Source organism: Lepidochelys kempii, chromosome 2, assembly GCF_965140285.1.
Source record: "Lepidochelys kempii isolate rLepKem1 chromosome 2, rLepKem1.hap1, whole genome shotgun sequence".
NCBI classification, from domain to species: domain Eukaryota; kingdom Metazoa; phylum Chordata; order Testudines; family Cheloniidae; genus Lepidochelys; species Lepidochelys kempii.
Window position 1 is genome coordinate 90420444 of NC_136381.1, and position 20238 is coordinate 90440681.

Here is a 20238-nt window from a genome sequence, read left to right on the forward strand (position 1 = left end):
CCCCATGAACTGTGTCGCAACACCACTCAAATTTAGCCCAGCTGTCCCTCCATTAGCAGCACTACTCAAATTTGGCCTGGCTGCCCTGTGTCTGGCATGACTCTGGGTGGCCAGGCCAAATTTGCGTGGCATTGAGATCCCCTGTACCAGGTCAAGCTTCCAGCAAGTGGCACTTTGCGAAGCGAAGTGCTGGAGCAACTCTGCATCTTGGATTACAGGTGCTGGAACAACAGTCCAGACTGCTCCAGCAGCACTAGTCGAAATACAGAACCAAAAGCTTCCTGTAATGATTTAGGGACAGGCAATTTTTATTTAAATAAAGGAACATCCATTATAATATGGGACTGTTAGCAACCTTATGTCGCAAGTCATTGCAGACAGTGGAAGCACCAGGCTATCCATGCTTTGACAGCTCTAGAGAGTCTTGTCCAGCATTGATCCTCATGATCCATAGGTTTGGGCAGGGGAGTGCAGGAGGGGGTTCTACCACGTGCTCACTTCATCACTATCCAGTACAACCCCCTTCCCCTTTGAGTAGCCAATTTATAGGAAACACAGGAACCTCAGGGAACTATTCTGTCCCTCTGACACAGCTTTCTTCGTGGGAGGGAGGAATCTAGGCCATCACCACTACATCTGTCATCACATAAATCCTTGAAATTGGCACTGTAAGGCTCTCTCTTACTTCAAACTCTCTAGTTTACCATAAAAAGTGGTAAATGATAGTGTTGCTCATTGGGGGTTGGCTGGCCAAGGCTGATGTTGGTTTCATTTGTACAAAGTTATTGTATCTCAAAGCAATTTTTTGTTTAATTTTCAATCATATAGCAAATTGTAAGCATTTAACAAAAAACATACATTTGCCTTTGATCCTCTAAGAAGAGGTCTTTGAGCAACTAAGGTGCTGTACTTGCATAGGACAATGAAAAATTATGAGTAATTAACTGAATTTAATGTTAAATGTGAAGTTTGCATTGGCACCAGTTGAGTCAATTCAATGAAAGTGAATGGCTGACAGGATAAACACTGTAAATGTGTAATTTAAGATACAGTACAGCACTAAACTTCCATATTATCTGCAAATCTTACTTTATTTTTGGCCACAAGTCTTAGTCTATTATATTTCAGTTTGGAAAGATAGCACATTTAGCACTTTATATGATAGTCTTCATTCTAGGGTTTGGCTGATTGGTTGTTTTGGATTTTTGTTTTGGTGTTAAAAGTTATATTTTGACCAGATTCATGAGTAAGATGGATAACTAATTGGCTTTATACAGTACTCCTCCGAAGTCCTTATTTACAGTGTTTCTACTGCTCCTCCATAAATTAATAAAAACTAAACAACTGATTGTATAGATCCAGGAATCCTGACCTGAATGTATTTTGACTCTGTGAAATCAAAGAAATATTACCTGTCAAAATCAGTTGAAATAAGGGGTAAACCAATCAGAAGTAATGGATGACCATAAGCAGGGAAGCCCCAACATGAAGCGACTGGAAGTAGAGCCCAGAAAGAATCTCCAAAGTGGGGGCATATGAAAATCAGCAGGGAAGCGGTGACCAGGAGAAGCTCCCAAATGAGCACAGGCAGGACAACTTGAAGCTGTGGGGGTTGGGGAGACACTGACCAATGCTGCCAACCACACCCCCAAAAAACACCATATATCCCCTTGCTCATCACCATTTCCTCTCTCATGTCTACCAAATATCTCACCGATAAGGAAAGAGGTTCTGCCAGTGTCAAGCAGACCTAAAGTCCTGTCAGAACCTGGGAGGCAAGCTGGCTTTGGGTCTTAGAAGTGCAACCCAGGCTCCCCTTTCTCATACTCATGCCTCATACTGTGTGGTGCAGAAGAGGAAGGAAAAGCTAGCACTGAAAGAATTCCAATCCCTCCTGCAACCACAGGCCATGTAGCTAGGACAAGATAAGGAGAACAATTAAATTACGGATTATAATTTTCCAAGAGAATGGCGGAGGCCTTTTTTTGGGGACATTTAAAAGTAAGTCCCCAGGGAGACTGGCTTAGATGACCCGATAATTATTTCCTATCGCTAACCTGTAGGATTCTATAATTATGGAAATATGAAGTAAACAGCAAGATTTGAGATAACACTGTGGTTGCTATGTAAGTGTAGCACTAGTCTAGTGAGAGGGAAGGAACCTCATACAATACAATCCAAAAGTCATCACATAGAGCATGCAACCGAGGTGACTCACTATTCGTACAGTGCTATAAATATGCACATCACTTGCCAAAGAGCCAAAGAAAGATGAAGTCTCTGGTCAACCTAAATTAAGGAAAAAGAATAAATGAAGAGGTGATGGACACAAGAAGGGTTATGACAGTAAGGTTGTGTGGTAGATTAGATGACTAATGTTCACATATTAATTTAAAACACTGAGCTTCCCTTAGTAGAATGGATGACTAGGATTTAAAAAGACTCCTTGAAGAAATGTGTTTGGAGAAGGAATTTGAAGGAATTGCATTTAGGAGGCTCCAAGCACATGGCGACACAAAAGCTGGCCTAGGATGCAGGAGGTAGTCAGACGAGCAAGTAGGCCAGGGATCGGCGGCCAGCACATCCCTCGGCCCGTGCTGCTTCCCACAGCCCCCATTGGCCTGGAGCAGCGAACCGCAGCCAGTGGGAGCCACAATCGGCTGAACCTGTGGATGCAGCAGGTAAACAAACTGACCCGGCCCACCAGGGGGCTTACCCTGGCAGGCCAGGTGCCAAAGGTTGCCGATCCCTGAAGTAGGCTAAGCAAGGTGGATCTGGGGTGAGTGAAAGGAGACAACAGATAAGTTCTGGAGGGCTCTGAAGACAAAGATAGGAGCTTGAATTTGTTATGGGAGGCAACCAAGGGATTTAGAAAGGAGCTGAACACGGTTGGCAAAGCAGATACTTTTCACAGGTGAGATTCGGATAGGTTGAAGAAGGAAGAGGTGAAGATCAAGGAGGTCAGAAAAAGTATGAGATCAAAGAATGGACATGGATTTTGGCAGTGTGAAAGGGGTGGAAAGAGTGAATTTTGGAGATTAATGTTTTGCAATTAATCAGAGATCTACACAAAGTCAGAGGCAGATATGATTTAACATTAACATTGATCTTTAACTCTTTAACTCTATAATTAGAGTTAGCAATTTCCTCCTCCCCCGACAGTAACTTTAAAAACACTGCAATTTTCTATTTAAAAAAAAAAGGTAATGCCATTTCATCCAAACTTTTTTAAAAGGTATTTCATTGATTTCCCTTCAGTTTAGAGAAAACTATGGAAATGTTATTTATTATTTACACAGCACAATACAGTAAATATGTATGGCTAGCATTTAACTAACAAATAAGAGACATGGGCCCTGCCCCAAAGACCTTTGTCTTCTAAGTTAAGCAGTAGTTTGACAAGTGTTAAACTTTGGGAGAAGAGGGAAAGGAGGAGGAGAATAGCAATAAGATCATGCAGCTGCTTTGATTGGTAATGCACATGCCATGGAGGGTGCAACAATTTTTCAGGTGTTCATGTGTACACAACTGTGATTCAAAGTATCACATGAATATCTCTGGCTAATACTATAGGTACAAATATACTTTTATAAATCTAAACTTAGAACAGTGGTTAGACCAGAACTACAGAATTTCTTCAAAGTAAATATTCTGTATGTGTCATGCAGATGCTTAGACCCGAGCTACTAGAATTCTATGCTCCAGCTAAAAATGTATTCCAAAAGATGCACTGCAATACACATATCTCAGAAAAGAGATGTGGTATCTGGGAAAGTGGATGGAATAGGTTTAAAGCTGTGTCACATGTTGTGTGACAAAGTTCCTGCTCTACCTTGGTGGGTCTTGCATTTATTGGCAGATTTGCTCGCCTTGGAGCTTCACGGCAGCCCTCAGCTTGGCTGTTTTTCTGAATTCACAGTCCAGGTCGACTCCTCCTGTGTCTGACCAGGAGTTGGGAGGATTTGGGGGAAACCGGGCCTGCCCTCTACTCCGGGTTTCAGCCCAGGGCCCCATGGAATGCCGCTGTCTAGAGTGCCTCCTGGAACAGCTGTGCGACAGCTACAACTCCCTGGGCTACTTCCCCATGGCCTCCTCCCAACACCTTCTTTATCCTCACCATAGGACCTTCCTCCAGTGTCTGGTAATGCTTGTACACCTCAGTCCTCCAACAGTCCGCGTTCTCACTCTCAGCTCCTAGTGCCTCTTGCTCCCAGCTCCTCACACGCACACCAGAAACTGAAGTGAGCTCCTTTTTAAAACCCATGTGCCCTGAGTAGCCTGCCTTAATTGATTCTAGCAGCTTCTTGATTGGCTGCAGGTGTTCTAATCAGCCTGTCTTAATTGTCTTCAGAAGGTTCCTGATTGTTCTGGAACCTTCCCTGTTACCTTACCCCGGGAAAAGGGACCTACTTAGCCTGGGGCTAATATATCTGCCTTCTATTACTCTCCTATAGCCATCTGGCCCGACCCTGTCACAGTTGCTATCTGGAAAAACTACAAATCAGTGTGGAACATGTAATTATGCTCAACTATAAGTGCTGAGTGAACAGTAGGCAAGTCCTTAAACCATTGAAATATAATGACAAAATTGCACATCAGATACATTGCACCCACATATATTGATCAGAAACATCTCCCAAAAAAGTGGTCTAACAAAAGGACAACTTGAGCTGAGCTGATGTAAACCCATAATCCATCACCATTACCCTCTGCAACTCATTAAGCCAATGTATATTGAGTTTTTAGAGGCTGCGCTCAATTTCTGTGACAATCTTGTGATACAAAATAGCAATCCCCTCACTTCCCATTGGGTTACAGGCCATCCTATTCTCAGTGTATAGCAAGCTTTACCACTAACAGAGTGCATAAAGGCCATACACGTGGACAAGGAGAACGACATCATGTTGTTAAATGTGGGAACAGTAATTAAACATGTGTTTTGCCTGGTGCCAGAGCTAACCCACTGGGGGCCCCGCAAAGCAGGAATACCCCCCCACACACACACACACACACCCCACATAATAAAAAGCAAATAGGTGGCGCCCTTGAGCTGTTTGGGGCCCAAAGCAATTGCTTAGTCTGCTTATACCTAGTGCTGGCTCTGCATACTGCATTAATTTATATCAAAAGGGTTACTGAGTTTGCAAATACATGAGTTAAAATGAAATCCAAGTAAGCTGCTGAGGACATTTGCTGGAGATACACAGGAACAGACTACAGATTGGTATAATCATTGTTGTAGTCTGCACTTCCATTTCATTAATCAATCTGGAAATAAAGGTGGTTCTGAACTACCAGGAAAGTATATTGGTTCTTTAACCGTTTTCACTGCTATTCATCTCACTCTTTGCAATCTCTTCTGCATTTAACAAAAGCTAAACAGGACTTTAAAGATATCCAAATGTGTACTCTGAAATTCTTGAATATACAACAGCTATTGAAAGGAGTTAGTCTGGGGAAGTTGATCTAAGTATACACTTACCCAACGTCTTCTTAATATGTGGGTGAGGTACACACTTGGAGCTGGGGTAACAGCAATTTTGCTGTTAATATAGGCTTGGCTAGGGTGGAGATAGTACCATTGGGAAAACTGCTTAGCATCTTTTGACTACACCCAGGAAGAGATGCACAAACCAAGGTGTATATTTAGACCAAATCCATAGTAGTTTCCTCTTTAAAAACTACATATTTTAATGTATAATCTCATGCAACACTTTTGAAGTGAGGGCCAGGATCTGACCCACAATTTTAAAAAATAGTTATTACTCTGTCAGGCTAGATGTAACACAGGTCTTGCAAAGAGCAGAAATAATTCGTAATGTCTGCAATCTTGTGTTTTATAATTAAAAGAAAAAGACCGATCTCTCTCTCTCTCTCTCACACACACACCTTTTATTTTCATTTTATTTACAACAGAACTTCCAAACTGAAGCTATCTGAATGAATTAAAAGATGAAATGCCATACTGTGCTTCTCTCTAATCTCTTGAACCGAACACTGCATGTATACTACAAGGGTCTGGTTAAAAAGCAAATTAAAAGTGTAACATCTCATCCCTTGCTCCTCAGACAAGCAGATCGAAAATTTATAGCTGTTAATTTCTACTGTCAATCTTAATGGTTGCTTTTGTTCCCTGCAAATGTTATTTCAACATTTTAGAGTAAAGCAAACATTACATTTTTGTTGATCTAAATGATTATATATTACTTCTCATCCAACAGATTATTTACTGAGGCAACAAATTTGAAATCGATTAAGAAGTACTCCCTTTTTAATACAAAGTAGAGTTAAGCTGTGGAATTCACTGCCACAGGATATTATTAAGGCATATATCTTAGCACAAAATCAAAAAAGGATTTAATACTCAAAATAAAATAGTAACCGTAATGCAACATTAAGGTTATGGTTTTTGCACTACTCAAGAAAGGAAACAAACAGGCAAAATTCTCAAAAAAAAAGGACAATTAATTCAGCCACACTGCACATCCTAAATGTGTTTAACAATAATGTATTAAGAGACATTTAATAAAATCAAAAATAGAAACTACTACATTTGTGCAAGATGGCAGCTTAACATAATTCAGCTTTTTCATTTTCTGATTTTTGAATGCTCAAAATCATAACCTGATTCATATGAAAGAAAGACCAATCCCCACCACCTGGTGCCCTTAGCACCAGAATGAGGCAAGTTCAATGCTGACTCAAAAATCAGAGTGATACTTTCTGTGTTACCAGCACTACTGCCAGCAGCACCTGGGCTTTCTCCAAGTACTGCCCAGGTTTGACCCTGCTTAGCTTTTGAGATCTGAAAAAATCATAGCTAGGCTTGGAAGGATTAGATTTTTAATCAGTAAATGCCAATTTCATCATACATACAAACCAACAAAAAATAGTTCCATCAATAATAACCAAAACTTACAAACCCGCAAAGTAAGAAAAATGCTGCCTCAGAACTCATTTTGATTTAAGCATGTTTACTTTGTGTATATTGCCATGTAATATTGACAATTTGTGTTTTAACCGTTATAGCTTTAACTTTTTGAATCTAAATATTTACTGTAATTAAATAATTATTGTCTGACACCCCCAATTTGAGCCCCCCATATTTTCCCACAACTGTGAAAATGTAAATAGATAAAAATTGGGGGGGGGGACTTAAAAATAAACATTGATGATATCCATTGAAATTGTAAAAATAAATAAAAATTGAATCCTGCCAAGCATAATCATAGCATGAAGTATTATGAATATTGGAAAAGTCAGTGCTATAGAAAACTGGATAATTTGGCAACAGAGGATAAGTTGGGTGTGGGTTATGTTATAAATATTGACATGTCTGCTGTAGCACCAAAGGAGAAACACATTTTAGTGTTTAGTGGTTTAGCAAATCATATTTACAGAAATGCCTAAAATCATGGGTTTAATCACATAAACCACATACATACCATAGATAACCTTTTCCTTTAGTTAAGGCTTTTTAATGTCATCCTTCGTTGTACAAATATGATTATCCACAGAACAAGCACAACAAACAACTAAGTACAGTACTTAAACATCTAAAGGGGCAATTAGGTGCCTAAGTCCCCCTTGTGAATTTAGCCCTAAGTCCAACATTTAGGTGGCATTGGCATTGAGTCCCCTAGGCACCTACATTTCTGTTGATGGGCATGTGCAAAGCTGCCTAAGTCCTGACAGTACCAAGCTGCTCAGTGGTTAAACCCCAGCAGGACTCACAAGCTAGCCGTTCCCTTCGTCTTTCTCCACAGCGAGGCCCAACCCTATAGGAGCTGTCAGAGTACACCTACCCTGCACAGAAGACAGAGTGGTGGTACCCATGCCCTTATGCCCAGTGGCCTGGTGTTTAGGACACATACCCAGGACAGGGGAATCTGGAGTTCAAATCCCTCCACTACCCAATTCAGAGCAGAAACTTGAATGCAGCTCCCCCACCTACCACTGGGCTATAAGAAATTCTTGGGTGGGTCTCTCTCTCAATCTGTCCTGTTGAACCTGCTCTGCTTGGTATGAAATCCTTAAAAAGTCACTGAGCCAGACAGCAAGAGAGAGAGAATGGCTACTGACCAGTGACTAGGACATTCATCTGGGAGGTGGGACTCCTGAGTTCAAATCTCTGCTCTGAATCAGGCAGAGGAGGGATTTTTTTTTATCCTAGTCTCCTATATCCAGTGAGTGCTTTAAGCACTGGGCATGCGGGTGCACCAACAACAATTTTCCCTAATTTTTTCTTCAGAAGAGACTGACGTAACTTTGACATGTAACTCCACAAGAAGGGATTTACAACGATGACCCAGGCAAAGAGAGGTGCCCCCCTCTGGCCCAAAGTTATGCACATAAGTCCCTGTAAAGAACAGGACTTAGACCACACCTCTCTCCTCGGCATTCCCTATTAGCTAGCATAGGCAGCTCCCCACTTACCATGCTGGCTTCTGTGCATCCACTCCTCCTGGGTTGTATTGGGAGCCTAGACACCGCTCCTCCTGCGTTGTTTTGGGAGACTAGGTGCCTAACTCAGGATTGTGAATTCCCTAGGCAGCAGGGCACCTGGAAGTTAGTGCCCCTTACAGACCTGCCAACAGTCCTAGGTTTCATGGTCCTGTCCTGTTTTAATGCCCAGAGTCCTCCGTCCTAGTTGAAGTGAACATTTTCCACGTTTGGGGCCACCCAGAGCGAGGGCAGAAGGGGCAGTTTGCCCCTAGGCTCCACATTTAAGTGTGCCCCCAAACTAAGTGGCATTTCGCTCTGCAACCTCATACACTAGGTTGCAACCCCTCAGGTTTGACCTGTCCACCACTCCGTCTCCATCTACAGAGGGGCGGACAGGCCAAACCTGAGTGGCACAGCATCCTGCTTTACCCATGTGAAACGTTGGGAGCTTTGCCCCTATGAATCTAGCCTGAAGTACTAGTCTAGACTATTGCATGGTATGCCAGAGGTTACTTCCTTCTCAGTGAAAGGTTGAGAGCCAGGCATTTCAGCCTCACAAAGACCTGTTGTTACCATGAAGGAAGGCAAAGGAGAAATTGGAGCTCAAACATACACAACTTTATGCCTGAAAAATGTTTTAATATCCAACATTTGTCATAAGGAAGGAGGTTATTCTTTGAAATCTCCCTCAGATAAGATCCAAATAACTGATATTCTCTACTGATAGTCTTTTTTAGCACTGCCAGCACTTCTGGGGTATTTGCCTGCTTTTGCCAGCATCTGCTATTCATCTGCTCCAACAAATGACCCAGCCTGGCTGCCCTATGAAATGATGATTTTAGTGCTGTAGTAGTTCAGAGACTGTTGAACTATATCCACCAGCTGTTAACTTACAATTTTTTTTGTGGGACTCTGATATTTGGAATTATAGCAGACATTTTCAATAGTATATAGAAATGGACCCCAGCACAAGGGGTCTAACTACAGCTGTATTAATAGTACTATTATCTTCATCCACCCACCACAAGAAAACAGTGTCTTATCGGTTTCCAAAATATGTGAAGCTCTGCCTTGCCATGCTGTGCATTGCTTGCTCTGATACACAGATAATCAGAATACAGTCTATATTTTCTGCTTGTAATTTAAACGCAGAGAATGAGAGTCCTGTGCATGACATGATCATAACTAAAAGTGAAGTCTCTAAAGAACTACAGCCCACAATCTATTGTGGGAGTTTAGGTTCTAAATGGGTCTGACCAATGTATTTATGTCTGAGAGCTCAAGTATTAATAAACAAATGGATTTTTATAGTTCCATTCAATTCAGAAGGTCACTAGGCAGGTTGTCCTCAACCCCATTTTTATTTGCATTGGCATACACTGTGCAAAATAACAAGCCAAATTCAATCTTCGACAAATGTGAACAGAGAAAAGAGAACAACAGAACTGCCTTGTACCCAGATCATCATTAACTGTTTTTAGCTTTCCCACTGATTTCATTCCCAGTTTAATCTCATTCATTGAGCAATTCAACTTGCTTGGAAATTCCAAGTTTTTCATAAATCTTGTCAAGTGATTGACAGGATCTACTTGGCCTATTTTAATCTTCTAAATGAGATGGAAGTTGGGTAGAATTTATTAAATATTTAGGGATTAATAACTGTGGTGTGTGTGTAGCAATGTAACTGTAAGGGAGAGGTAATGATTCTATCACGTGTGTGTGCTGCACCTTTAATTGAAAGGGCATGCTGGGAGGCAATGTTGTGAGCAAATTCAAGATGGCTGTTATATCACGACCACCACAATATACTCTCTTCCATGGATATTTTGTTAGTTTTTCTTATGTTTGGCTTTTCATTACTCTAAAATAAAAGTAATGCAGATTTAAAGCAATTTTGCTCTTTTCACAGCGTTGAAGAAATATTGCCCCAGCAAGGCTACAGAAATATATATTTATTTTCATTGCTAGCTTAACCCAAGGCTTGAACCTGCTCCCATTAAAATCAATGACAAAACTCCCACTGATTTAACTGAAGCAGGATTAGCCCCATCGGTGTTGAAGCTTAAAACAAAAACAAACCAAACATACATTTTAGGGTCTCACATGCAGTTTGGCTGAAGTGGCTTCTCAGTGTCATATCTTTCTTATGCTACTTAAGTTCCTCAATATTTTCTGTTGATCTGATTAATACAATTTATGGGTGTGCTGGGAAAAACCCAAAAGTAAGTTTTAAAGTGTTACAAGAAGACTATGTTAAAGAAGGAGTTACGTGGAAGGTGTGTGTATACTGTCAAGCTGAGTTTTTACGTTGGCATCCATCACCAGACTATGTGAGCACCTCCCAACAATAAAAAGAATGACAATTATGTCTCTCTCTTCCCTGCCCTTGAAGTCTTTAAACAATGATTTGAGGACTTCAATAGCTCAGACATAGGTGAGAGGTTTTTCGCAGGAGTGGATGGGTAAAATTTTGTGGCCTGCGTTGTACAGGAGGTCAGACTAGATGATCATAATGATCCCTTCTGACCTTAGTATCTATGAATCTTCCCTGCCCTTCCTTGGTACATCAAAAATGATTTTATTGCTATTATGTGTCACTGTAATGGCAATAAAATGAATAGTTCTTTTCTTAATATCTGGATTTTTCTTTACCAAGGTGACTATGGAATAACTAGCAGTGCTATCATTTTCACAATTTAAAGTTCACTGTAGCTTTGAAATATTTTGTTGTTATCTTCACAGCATGTCATCACTGACATCATCTTAATATCATAACTATGATGCTATGAACAGTAATGCGTAAGAACTGTTTTGCAATCATCTTGACTTTTTAACATTACCTTCACAGGTTTGCATTTATATAATTTTATCTTCAAAGCACAACATACCGTACAATCCAATTTTCAACAGCTATTCTCATTCAAAGTAGTGGGAAGTACTGTATATAAATTAATGGCATGACATGGTCCATTGACTTGCCTCAATCATATCAAAATTTTCTAGACTTTCTCCATATTTCTTTTAGGGTAACCCAAGGAGTAATAAACAGATGGTCTCATAAGGGATCGTTGTATTCTGAAACACTTGTTAACACAGACTATTAAATCATTTTAGCAACTACAGGAACAATATGAATAACTCAATAGCAACTTGTTCTATGTGGTTCCGTTGTCATCAAAGCAAAATGAAGCTATAGGATAAAATTTCCAAGACTGCCTAGGTGATTTAGGAATTTAAGTCCCATTTTCAGAGGTGAGATATCCCATTGTCCATGTTCCTAAGTCAATTCTGAAAAGAGGATTTAAGCACTTTTGACATGGTTACCCACAATGTTATCTTCACATACTGAAAAAATAAATAATCTTCAAAAAATCATTATAATGAGTCTCCATGATTATTTGAATGTAGAATGAGAATTGTAACAAAATTATGGAACATAATTTATGTTAATTAGAGGGGAAACTCCCAAAGTTAAGAGGTTTGGTTTGGATAAACAACCAGTAATGCCTAACTGAAAAAATCTGACCCTCTTGGGTCTACAAGACCTGACAGAATGATTTACAGACATTCTTGCTTTTGGTCACACCAATAATATCACAAAAACTGACATTTTAGCAGCTTTTCAGAGACTTACACTTTTCATCCTGACCAGAACCCAAAAGTGTAGAATTATAATTTATCCAAAATGATTCAGCCACATCTAACGTATTATTTTAGCAAGAGAGTGAGCGCACGTGTGTGAGCGAGCAAGGGCACACACCTAATCCCACAGAATTAGCTAAAACCAAAGAAAGCTGATTTCTCTAGGTAGGTTCCTTCAGCATCCCACTGGAAACCAGATTATTTTATTTTCTACAAAACTAATTAAGTGTGCGCAAAGTAAAGCAATTGGAAGCAAAACAGAGAAAACTGTGGTTTACATCACTTTCAATTTTGTGGTTTTTAGACTGAGATGTTTTAGACAAATTAATTAGCACAAGGTTAATTTCATAATTAGCCTCTTAAAAATTCTGAGGTCTTACTGCAGAGAGAGAGGGAGAGAGAGAGAGAAACAACATTCTGTATATAACAAATTAACTTGCAATATAAAATAACCATTTTATGCTGATTCCAAGATAGTTGGCAGAATTAAACAATTATGCATTTTCAGTGCCGATGCCATGGGTTCTCATTTTCCTTTTCCTGATTATTTTAAACACTAGTAACATTATACAATAAAATATCATATGAACAGTCTCTTACTATAGAATATTGCACTTAACTCTGAGGAAAGTTTGAAATCTTTGGGGTTACAATGAGTTACCTTGTATCCAAATCTGCCATACTATACAGAAGTGTTGCAACACTTCACAGGCCAAAGGCATATTATGGCAAATTAGTAGTGACACACAGATATGGCTGCATCAGAGGTTTCACCATCCAAAAATCTTTCATTTTCATCTTTGAGATTCTTGTCTTTAATGAGAATTTTGTATCTAATATGTATCTAAGACAAACAAATGAAATAAATACTACTATATACAAATCACCAACTCTTTAGAAAACAAACAAACACAACAACAAGAAAAACACAAGTTATTCTTTTCCCCTGAAAATATTTGGACTTATGTGCACGGTGCAACACACTGGTTTTGGCATTGCTGTCCTTGCCCCCAAAATATTAATTACACTAATACATAATACTATTTAATACATGGGAGACACTCAAACATTGCAGCAGTGTATATACGTTTTAAAAAAAGTAAAGTTAGATAACACTAATTTTTCAACTTATTATGCAAATGTTTTAAATATATAACCACTAACAATTTGGTGCATCTGTTATGTTATTTCCTCAATCTATTTAGATTATATTTTTGACAGCAATACATGTAATCAGATAAGCAAGTTTCACACTACTCTATTATGAAAAATCAATAAATCCAGCTTATCTAACCATGCAACAGTTAAATATTGATTAAGAGAACAAACTATTTTCCTCCTTTTTGTATAACTGTACAAGTACTGCTTAGATTGGGCTAGGAGGCACAATGAGTCACAGCACACTCGCCCTTCAACTCCAGATGTGTGGGTTAAAAAGTCTGTTTTAAGGCACCAAGCTAATATCCTATTTAATGTACTTCCTCATCTCCAACTGAGCAAGATCACTGGATCCAAAAACTGGGATCTAAAAAACTTTCCACTACCTGAAATCCAAAAATCATGCCTTACATTTTTATTTGGACATTTTTCCCTTGTAGCTGAATGAGATATATAACTATTAGAACTTCTCATGACAATGTCAATTCACATCTGTTGAGATACTGCTACAATAGTAAGGCACGTTTTCATTACAAGTTACCAAAAATTATGATGGCAAAATGATTCTGAGACAAATCTATTCAGAACACATGATGCAAAGAGGGTAGCAAAACCAGACCAACAGAATGTCATCATTTCAATGCGAGGGTTAATGTTACTGTGTCGGAATGGCTGCTCTGTGCATATATGAAGTTTCCATTATTATATCAGTTTATTCCTCTCCCCCAAACTTGCAGTATAACTTTTCTGCTAGTTCTTCTTTTGCACTCCAAGGATCACTTGTATATAGCACACATAAGTGCGGCCACCATTCTGTCTTCACAATATTCTCCAAAGACTGTCATATCACTCTGATGTATGTGTACATACACATTTCTAACATTATCTACAGCGAATATATAGAAGTAAGGGAAATGTGTTCACACTTCACTGAGGTCTTTGAGGCCGTCTTGACTAAACATGAAGATCTCAAAGACAGGGTTGGCCCTTGAGCAGCTAAGGCCCTCTGTGAACACTGAAACAGAAGATTACATGGCTGATTTTCCAGTGCCTTGTGCCACATGTGGACATGTATACCTGTGCAAAGGGAAGTGAATGTCAAAACCAGTTTGAACAACAAGGAGTCCTTGTGGCACTTGAGAAACTAACATATAGTCTCTAAGATGCCACAAGGATGCCTCGTTGTTTTTGTGATACAGACGAACACGGCTACCACTCTGAAACCTAAAACCAGTTTGACTACATCTTACACTCACTTTTCACAGGCATGAAGGACAGCACTAGGTGGGAGGCAGTGGAGACCCAGGCCCTGTGGGGGGAGTGGGGGGTTAGCACCAAGGGAATTGGAGGCCTAGGGCTCCCCTCACTCATAGATCAGACGAAGCACAATTGTGGTGATCTAGCTGATACTGTGGTGAGGAGCAGAAATAGTGCACTTTGTGGGAGAATTTGAAACCTTCACCATTAGTCAGAGGAGGGGCATGGTAGCAGGATCCCTTCTTCTTCTGAAGAGGAGTGCTTTGCTTCAGGTGCATTTAAGACCACATTTCCTAGATATAAAATAAAATAATAAAACCAGCTCCCAACAGCAGGTAGCTCTGTGCGACCTCCCCACTCCCCCCCCCCCCCCCCGTTGACAAAAGGTGGGGAAAGCTGCCTGAGTGTTTGGTGGGGGAGGCTTCGGGAGGATCAGGCGCTGGAACCCATCCACTAACCTTGAGAATCTCATCTCGCTCTTTGAACAGTTGCTGGCCCAATACGTGGGAGCGGCTCCGCTGAGCAACCAGAACAATTAGCGGGAAAGTCTGAGGAGTTCAACATCACCGGGATTCACGAAGTCTGGGGGGGGGGGGGGGCGGCGGCAGGGACCCTGGGGCTGCACCTGCTCGGCTCAGCCTCCTGCATGGTCCCTTCCCCCCCGCCCAGACTCTCTGCTCCCTGTAGGAGCACAGGCCCCTCCCACGTGCGGGGCCCATCACTGACTGCAACAGGAAACGAAAAGGGGGGAGGAGGGGGCCGTCGTGCTGGCTGGGCAAAGCTGCTGCCCTACGGCAGGTTTCTCTGCAACCCCGAGCCGCTGGGGGTGGAACAAGGGGCTGACTCCCAGCAAAGCCATTGCTACCCAGCTGAGAGGGGTGTTAATTGCAATGCCGGGGGACTGGTTAGCCCGTTAACCTCGGAGGGTTATAACCTCCTGGGAGGCACCGAGAGATCAGCCCCTTAGTCCCGAGGGAGACTCAGCTGGAGGCGAGGCGGGGGCGTTGGCAGCTGCGGGCACTGGGGACCCCCCTCCCCCGCCACTGGGACCCAAAGCGGGAGCTCGTCGAGATCCAACTGAGTCCCGCGCAAACGCTGCCGCCGCGCGCGCTCCTTGGGCGGCAGCAGCGAACCCCCGGGAGCCTCCCTCGCCCGCGCAGCTCGCGCCTGCTGCAGGCAGGGAAGCTGCGCGGAGCTTTCTTCTGCGCCGCTAAAGCTGGGGCGGGGGGGCGTGTGCCTACAGGCGCGCCTCTTCTCCACCGGGTCGTGGGGAGCTCTCTCGCGCACCTCCTGCCCTGGATCGTCCAGGGCGTGGTTGTATTTGGACACGGTCAGAGGCTGTAAACGGGAGCTGCCCTGTAGGGGTGCTGGAGGTTTGCCTGGGGTGGGTAATTGTCTCTTTCTAACGGTCCGTCTCCTGTCCCTCCGCCCCCCTTTGAAAACACAGTCGATGCGCTTCGGAAAGCAGAAAGCGGTCTGACTGCTGCGGCATCTCGCCGCGCTATGAATTTGCAACGATTTACCCCCCTCCTCAGTTATGCGGAGGTGTTTTAACAGATCCCGTGCGGCAGTCCGGAGTTACAGTCCTCCGCAAAACTTCTCCGTTTCCCCGCACCTGAATCCTAAGTATTTTTGAAGCAGGACATTAAAGTCCTCCTCCTAGTGCCCTAGTCCGATGTGCCCATGCCTTATGATCGCACAGCTGGCAAAAAGGTAAAACAAGCGACTGCCTGTCAGATCCACAGTGAACTTTAGAGAACAAGCTGTTCACGTCCTGCTGTTGGACATAATTCTTCAAAACGCGGCGCAGTGCCTAAACTGGATGTGTAACTGCAGAGCTCCGGGCTGTGCAGAATGTCACATTACCTTTGAAACGTGGTCTACTCATACCTTAAATGGATTTACCCCAGCCTATACACATATCTATTTGCCGTGGGCAAAATACAGTAAAATATTAAAGAGACCATTGGTAATACTGAAGTGCATTTTTGGTATGAATACCACGAAAATCCTGGTGACGTTTCAGTCCCACTATATTTTTGTAGTTTAAATAAAATCTGTCGCATACATTTAGGCAATTGATGGTAAATTAATTAATCAAGGCTCAATCAAAACACCATTTCCGAGATTTGTCTCATTCATTAACTCGTGCTTGGTTTATCATCTTAAATCTCTTTCTTTTTTGGTAGATTGAGGTTAGCTTTTTCAGTTCTATCTAAACCGTAATCGTGAGTTTATTCAAAGTTTTATTTGCAGATTAAGAGGAGGACACTAACCCATCCACCAATAGCTGTTCATTACACTTCTAAATCCCAAAATAATTCATTTTTAGGTAGCTGCCTGTTAGTAAAATGATTTAATAATTAAATTTTCTCAGAACCCATTAAACAAATTAGTCATCTACCTCTATCTCAAACATCAATTCCTGTTATTTTAAATCTAAAAATAATTTACTTTTTCAAAGGATACTGAATTCAACAAAAAGGAAAATATAAAATGCCTAGAACGAGAAAATATCTTATTAATATTTTTGCAGCGTCTGTTGGGATGGGGAAGGAAAGTACAGATTTTTATACACTAGAATTTTCGAGTAAAATGATACAAGGTTATGTAAAGAGCTGTGCAAATCGCAGAGTACTGTACAGTATTTCACTTGACCAGTTCAGTGCCAGTGATACAGCCACGATTATTATCCTCGCATATTGCATGAAATCAAATACACGTGGGGTATCTTGAATTAGTTGTAAACTGCCTCTAGCCTGTCCAGTAGAAAAATGTAAATTAGGTGTCAATGAGCTGCAGACATGAAAGTTTGTGGGGAAAAAGTAATTCCAGAATCAAAAGCATACAGAAAAACGCAGAGGGGATTTCTGAAGCCCATGCACAGAGCATCTTAAGAAAAAAGAGGAGGTAATACACCGATGGCTGCATTTCTAGAACAACGATTGCCAAAGAAACACGATTTCATTTTAAAGGTAAGGCGTTCAGAAAAGTAAAGCAGTTTTACAATGATATGGATACCTTTGGAGTAGCTGCAGATAAGAACAATAATTTAAAATTAACGCCCTCTCCTCCCGCCACACACACTCAAAGCAAAATTCACGTACCAGCTACTAGACATATTGGAAGTAGCAATCTGAAGATCAATCCACACACCACTTCTGTTGCCATTGCTTGGAGATCTGACTAGTTCGAGTCTTGATTCAAGAAATGAGAACAATATTTGCTTGCTGTTACGACAGGTACCACTTCATAACTTTTAGGTCCACCCTTGCACAGCGCTAATGCAGTTTAGCATGGTCTTTCACCGGATTTTCTCGACCTGCTGCAGATTTCTCACAAGTCCCTTAACACCTTTGGAAGAGCCCATTAAATACCGAAGCAGCTGGATTTCTGGTGACTTCAGTTGCAAGACGCACGGTTTCTTAGAGAAGCCTTTTTTTCTTCTTCTTACTGGAGAACCATTTTGTTGTGCTCCACATCAAGAAAGGAGAACCAGCATTTTAAAATTAAATCGCACTCGATCGGTTCTGTTATATACCAAAGGCTTTGCTCTCGCTCGCTCGCTCGCTCGCTCGCTCTCTGTTTATATATCCGAGGAGCGATGTGAGTCACAATTCACAGATTCCCAGACACACTAAGGACTCCAGCCACTTTCTTCCAGCTTCTGACCCGTAGGACCCAGCTTGTCGTACACTGAGCAAAATCATCCCAAGCTGCTAGGTTGCTGGCATTTTGCATCCTTCTAAAATGACTGGCATGCTTCCCTCCGCTGGTGCATGGCCAGAGCGCTGTAGGTAGGCAGAGGGGGAAGTAGATCGCCTCTCCCGCTCCTGCCGCGCCTGCTGTCTGCCTTGCTGCCCCTCACCGAGGCTCACACACAGCTGCAGCGGTGCTCTTTGCCCACACTTCTCCACCTCAATGAAAACTTTGCGAGGCCCCGCCCCTGCGGGGGGACAGGCCGGCGGAGCAAACAGGCGGCGGAGCAGGAGAGGTTTGCTCCAATAGGAACAGGCGTGTGGGGCAGGTCTCGCTCCGACACAGAGCCCGAGTTAGAGGCATAGCAAAGGGAGCTCGCTGCGGGCGGGCCAGCTGCAAGCCGGGGATCCAGAGCCTGCTTACTCTGCGCCGCCGATCTCCTCTCTCCACCTCCTTCCTGCTCACGTCACCTGTGCTCGCTTCTCCTTCAGTGCTATTTTGAAGACACCTTAGATATGTGACTCCCGGCGTGATTAATCATGCAAGTCCCAGCCACACACCCACCACAGGAGGCTCTAGCGGGAAGGTCTGCCCTGCGTTTAAGATCCCTTGAGGGAGCTGCTGCAATATGTACCGTATTCGCTCCAAGAGGCATTTTAAAAATTAATGACAAGTTTGTCACAGGCAACAGTGGTTTGGTTTAGTTATTCCGGGTACTTCCGTGCATTTTTTACTCAAGCAAAAGCTATATAGACTGCCTCAGGAGTTATTCTTCAGTTAGGAAGGCAAGATGTTCTCAAGGAATAAATATAAATTTAAAAGTTTACTAATGTAAAGGGACACTGGGATACACACAAATATAGGTAAGTGCTGGATCTAGGAGTGCAGGGGGTGCTGCCGCACCCCCTAGCTTGGAGTGGTTTCCATTATACACAGGGTTTTACAGTTGGGTTCAATGGCTCTCAGCACCTCCACTATATAAATTGTTCCAGCGCCCCTGCAAATATATGAGATTTCTTTACCTATAATTAACACCGTCCCATCACCTTTGGTTGAAAAACAAATATTTTTTAAAAATCCAATGTTCTTTTCACGGGGTTGCTTGTTTACAGTTTGTATTTCTCTGAAACTGGGCACTCAAGCGTAACTTTCACATGTGGGCTCCCCAGCACTAAGACAATACTTTCAGAGGGATGGCCATTCAAACAAACAAAAAACCTATTTCCATTGGAATTTATTTTAAATTTGTGGAAACATTTTTACTGACCAGAAATTTGTAAAAAGCTTACTTTTACTAATCTTAATTTGGGGGAAATTTTGATCACATTGTGTCTCTCTGTGTTGTGTAACTCACAATGGCTTCAATTTTTTTATAGTAGTAATTATATATATTAAAATGTAAGGAAGGAGGGAAGGAACTCAAATATGAAATTGCAGAACTACTAACTGTGGTATGTAACCTATCACTTAAATCAGGCTCTGTACCAGATGTCTGGAGAATAGCTAATGTAACACTGATTTAAAAAAAAAAAAAAAAAGGGCACCAGAGGCGATCCTGGCAATTTCAGGCCAATAAGCCTAACTTCATTACCAGGCAAAGTGGTTGAAAGTATAATAAAGAACCGAAATATCAGATAGATAGATTTGATAGATGAACACAATATGTTAGGGAAGAGTTAACATGGCTTTTGCAAAGAGAAATCATGCCTCACACTTTACAGAATTCTTTGAGGGTGTCAGCAAACATGTGGACAAGGGTGATCCAGTGGGGATAGTGTACTTGGACTTTCAGAAAGCCTTTGACAAGGTCTCTCACCAAAGGCTCTTAAGCCAAGTAAGCAGTCATGGGATAAGAGAGAAGGCCCTCTCCTGGATCTGTAACTGGTTAAAAGATAGGAAACCACAAGTAGGAATAAATGGCCAGTTTTCAGAATGGAGAGAGGTAAATGGTGGGGTCCCCAAAGGATCTGTACTGGGACTAGTGCTGTTCAATATATTCATAAATGATCTGGGAAAAGGGGTAAACAATGAGGTGGC

The 20238-nt window shown here is 41.8% G+C and overlaps 1 protein-coding gene across 1 annotated transcript in view; it reads right to left on the reverse strand.

Moving 5' to 3' along the window:
- The window catches only part of PIEZO2 (piezo type mechanosensitive ion channel component 2), a 454182-nt gene extending 436243 nt beyond the window's left edge, over positions 1–17939 (reverse strand). The window contains exon 1 of the mRNA XM_073331610.2: positions 17610–17939. Within this exon, the coding sequence (XP_073187711.2) occupies positions 17610–17673 (64 nt within the window). The 5' untranslated portion in view covers positions 17674–17939. The remainder of the gene's footprint in view (positions 1–17609) is intronic.
- Between the last annotated feature and the right edge of the window lie 2299 nt (positions 17940–20238).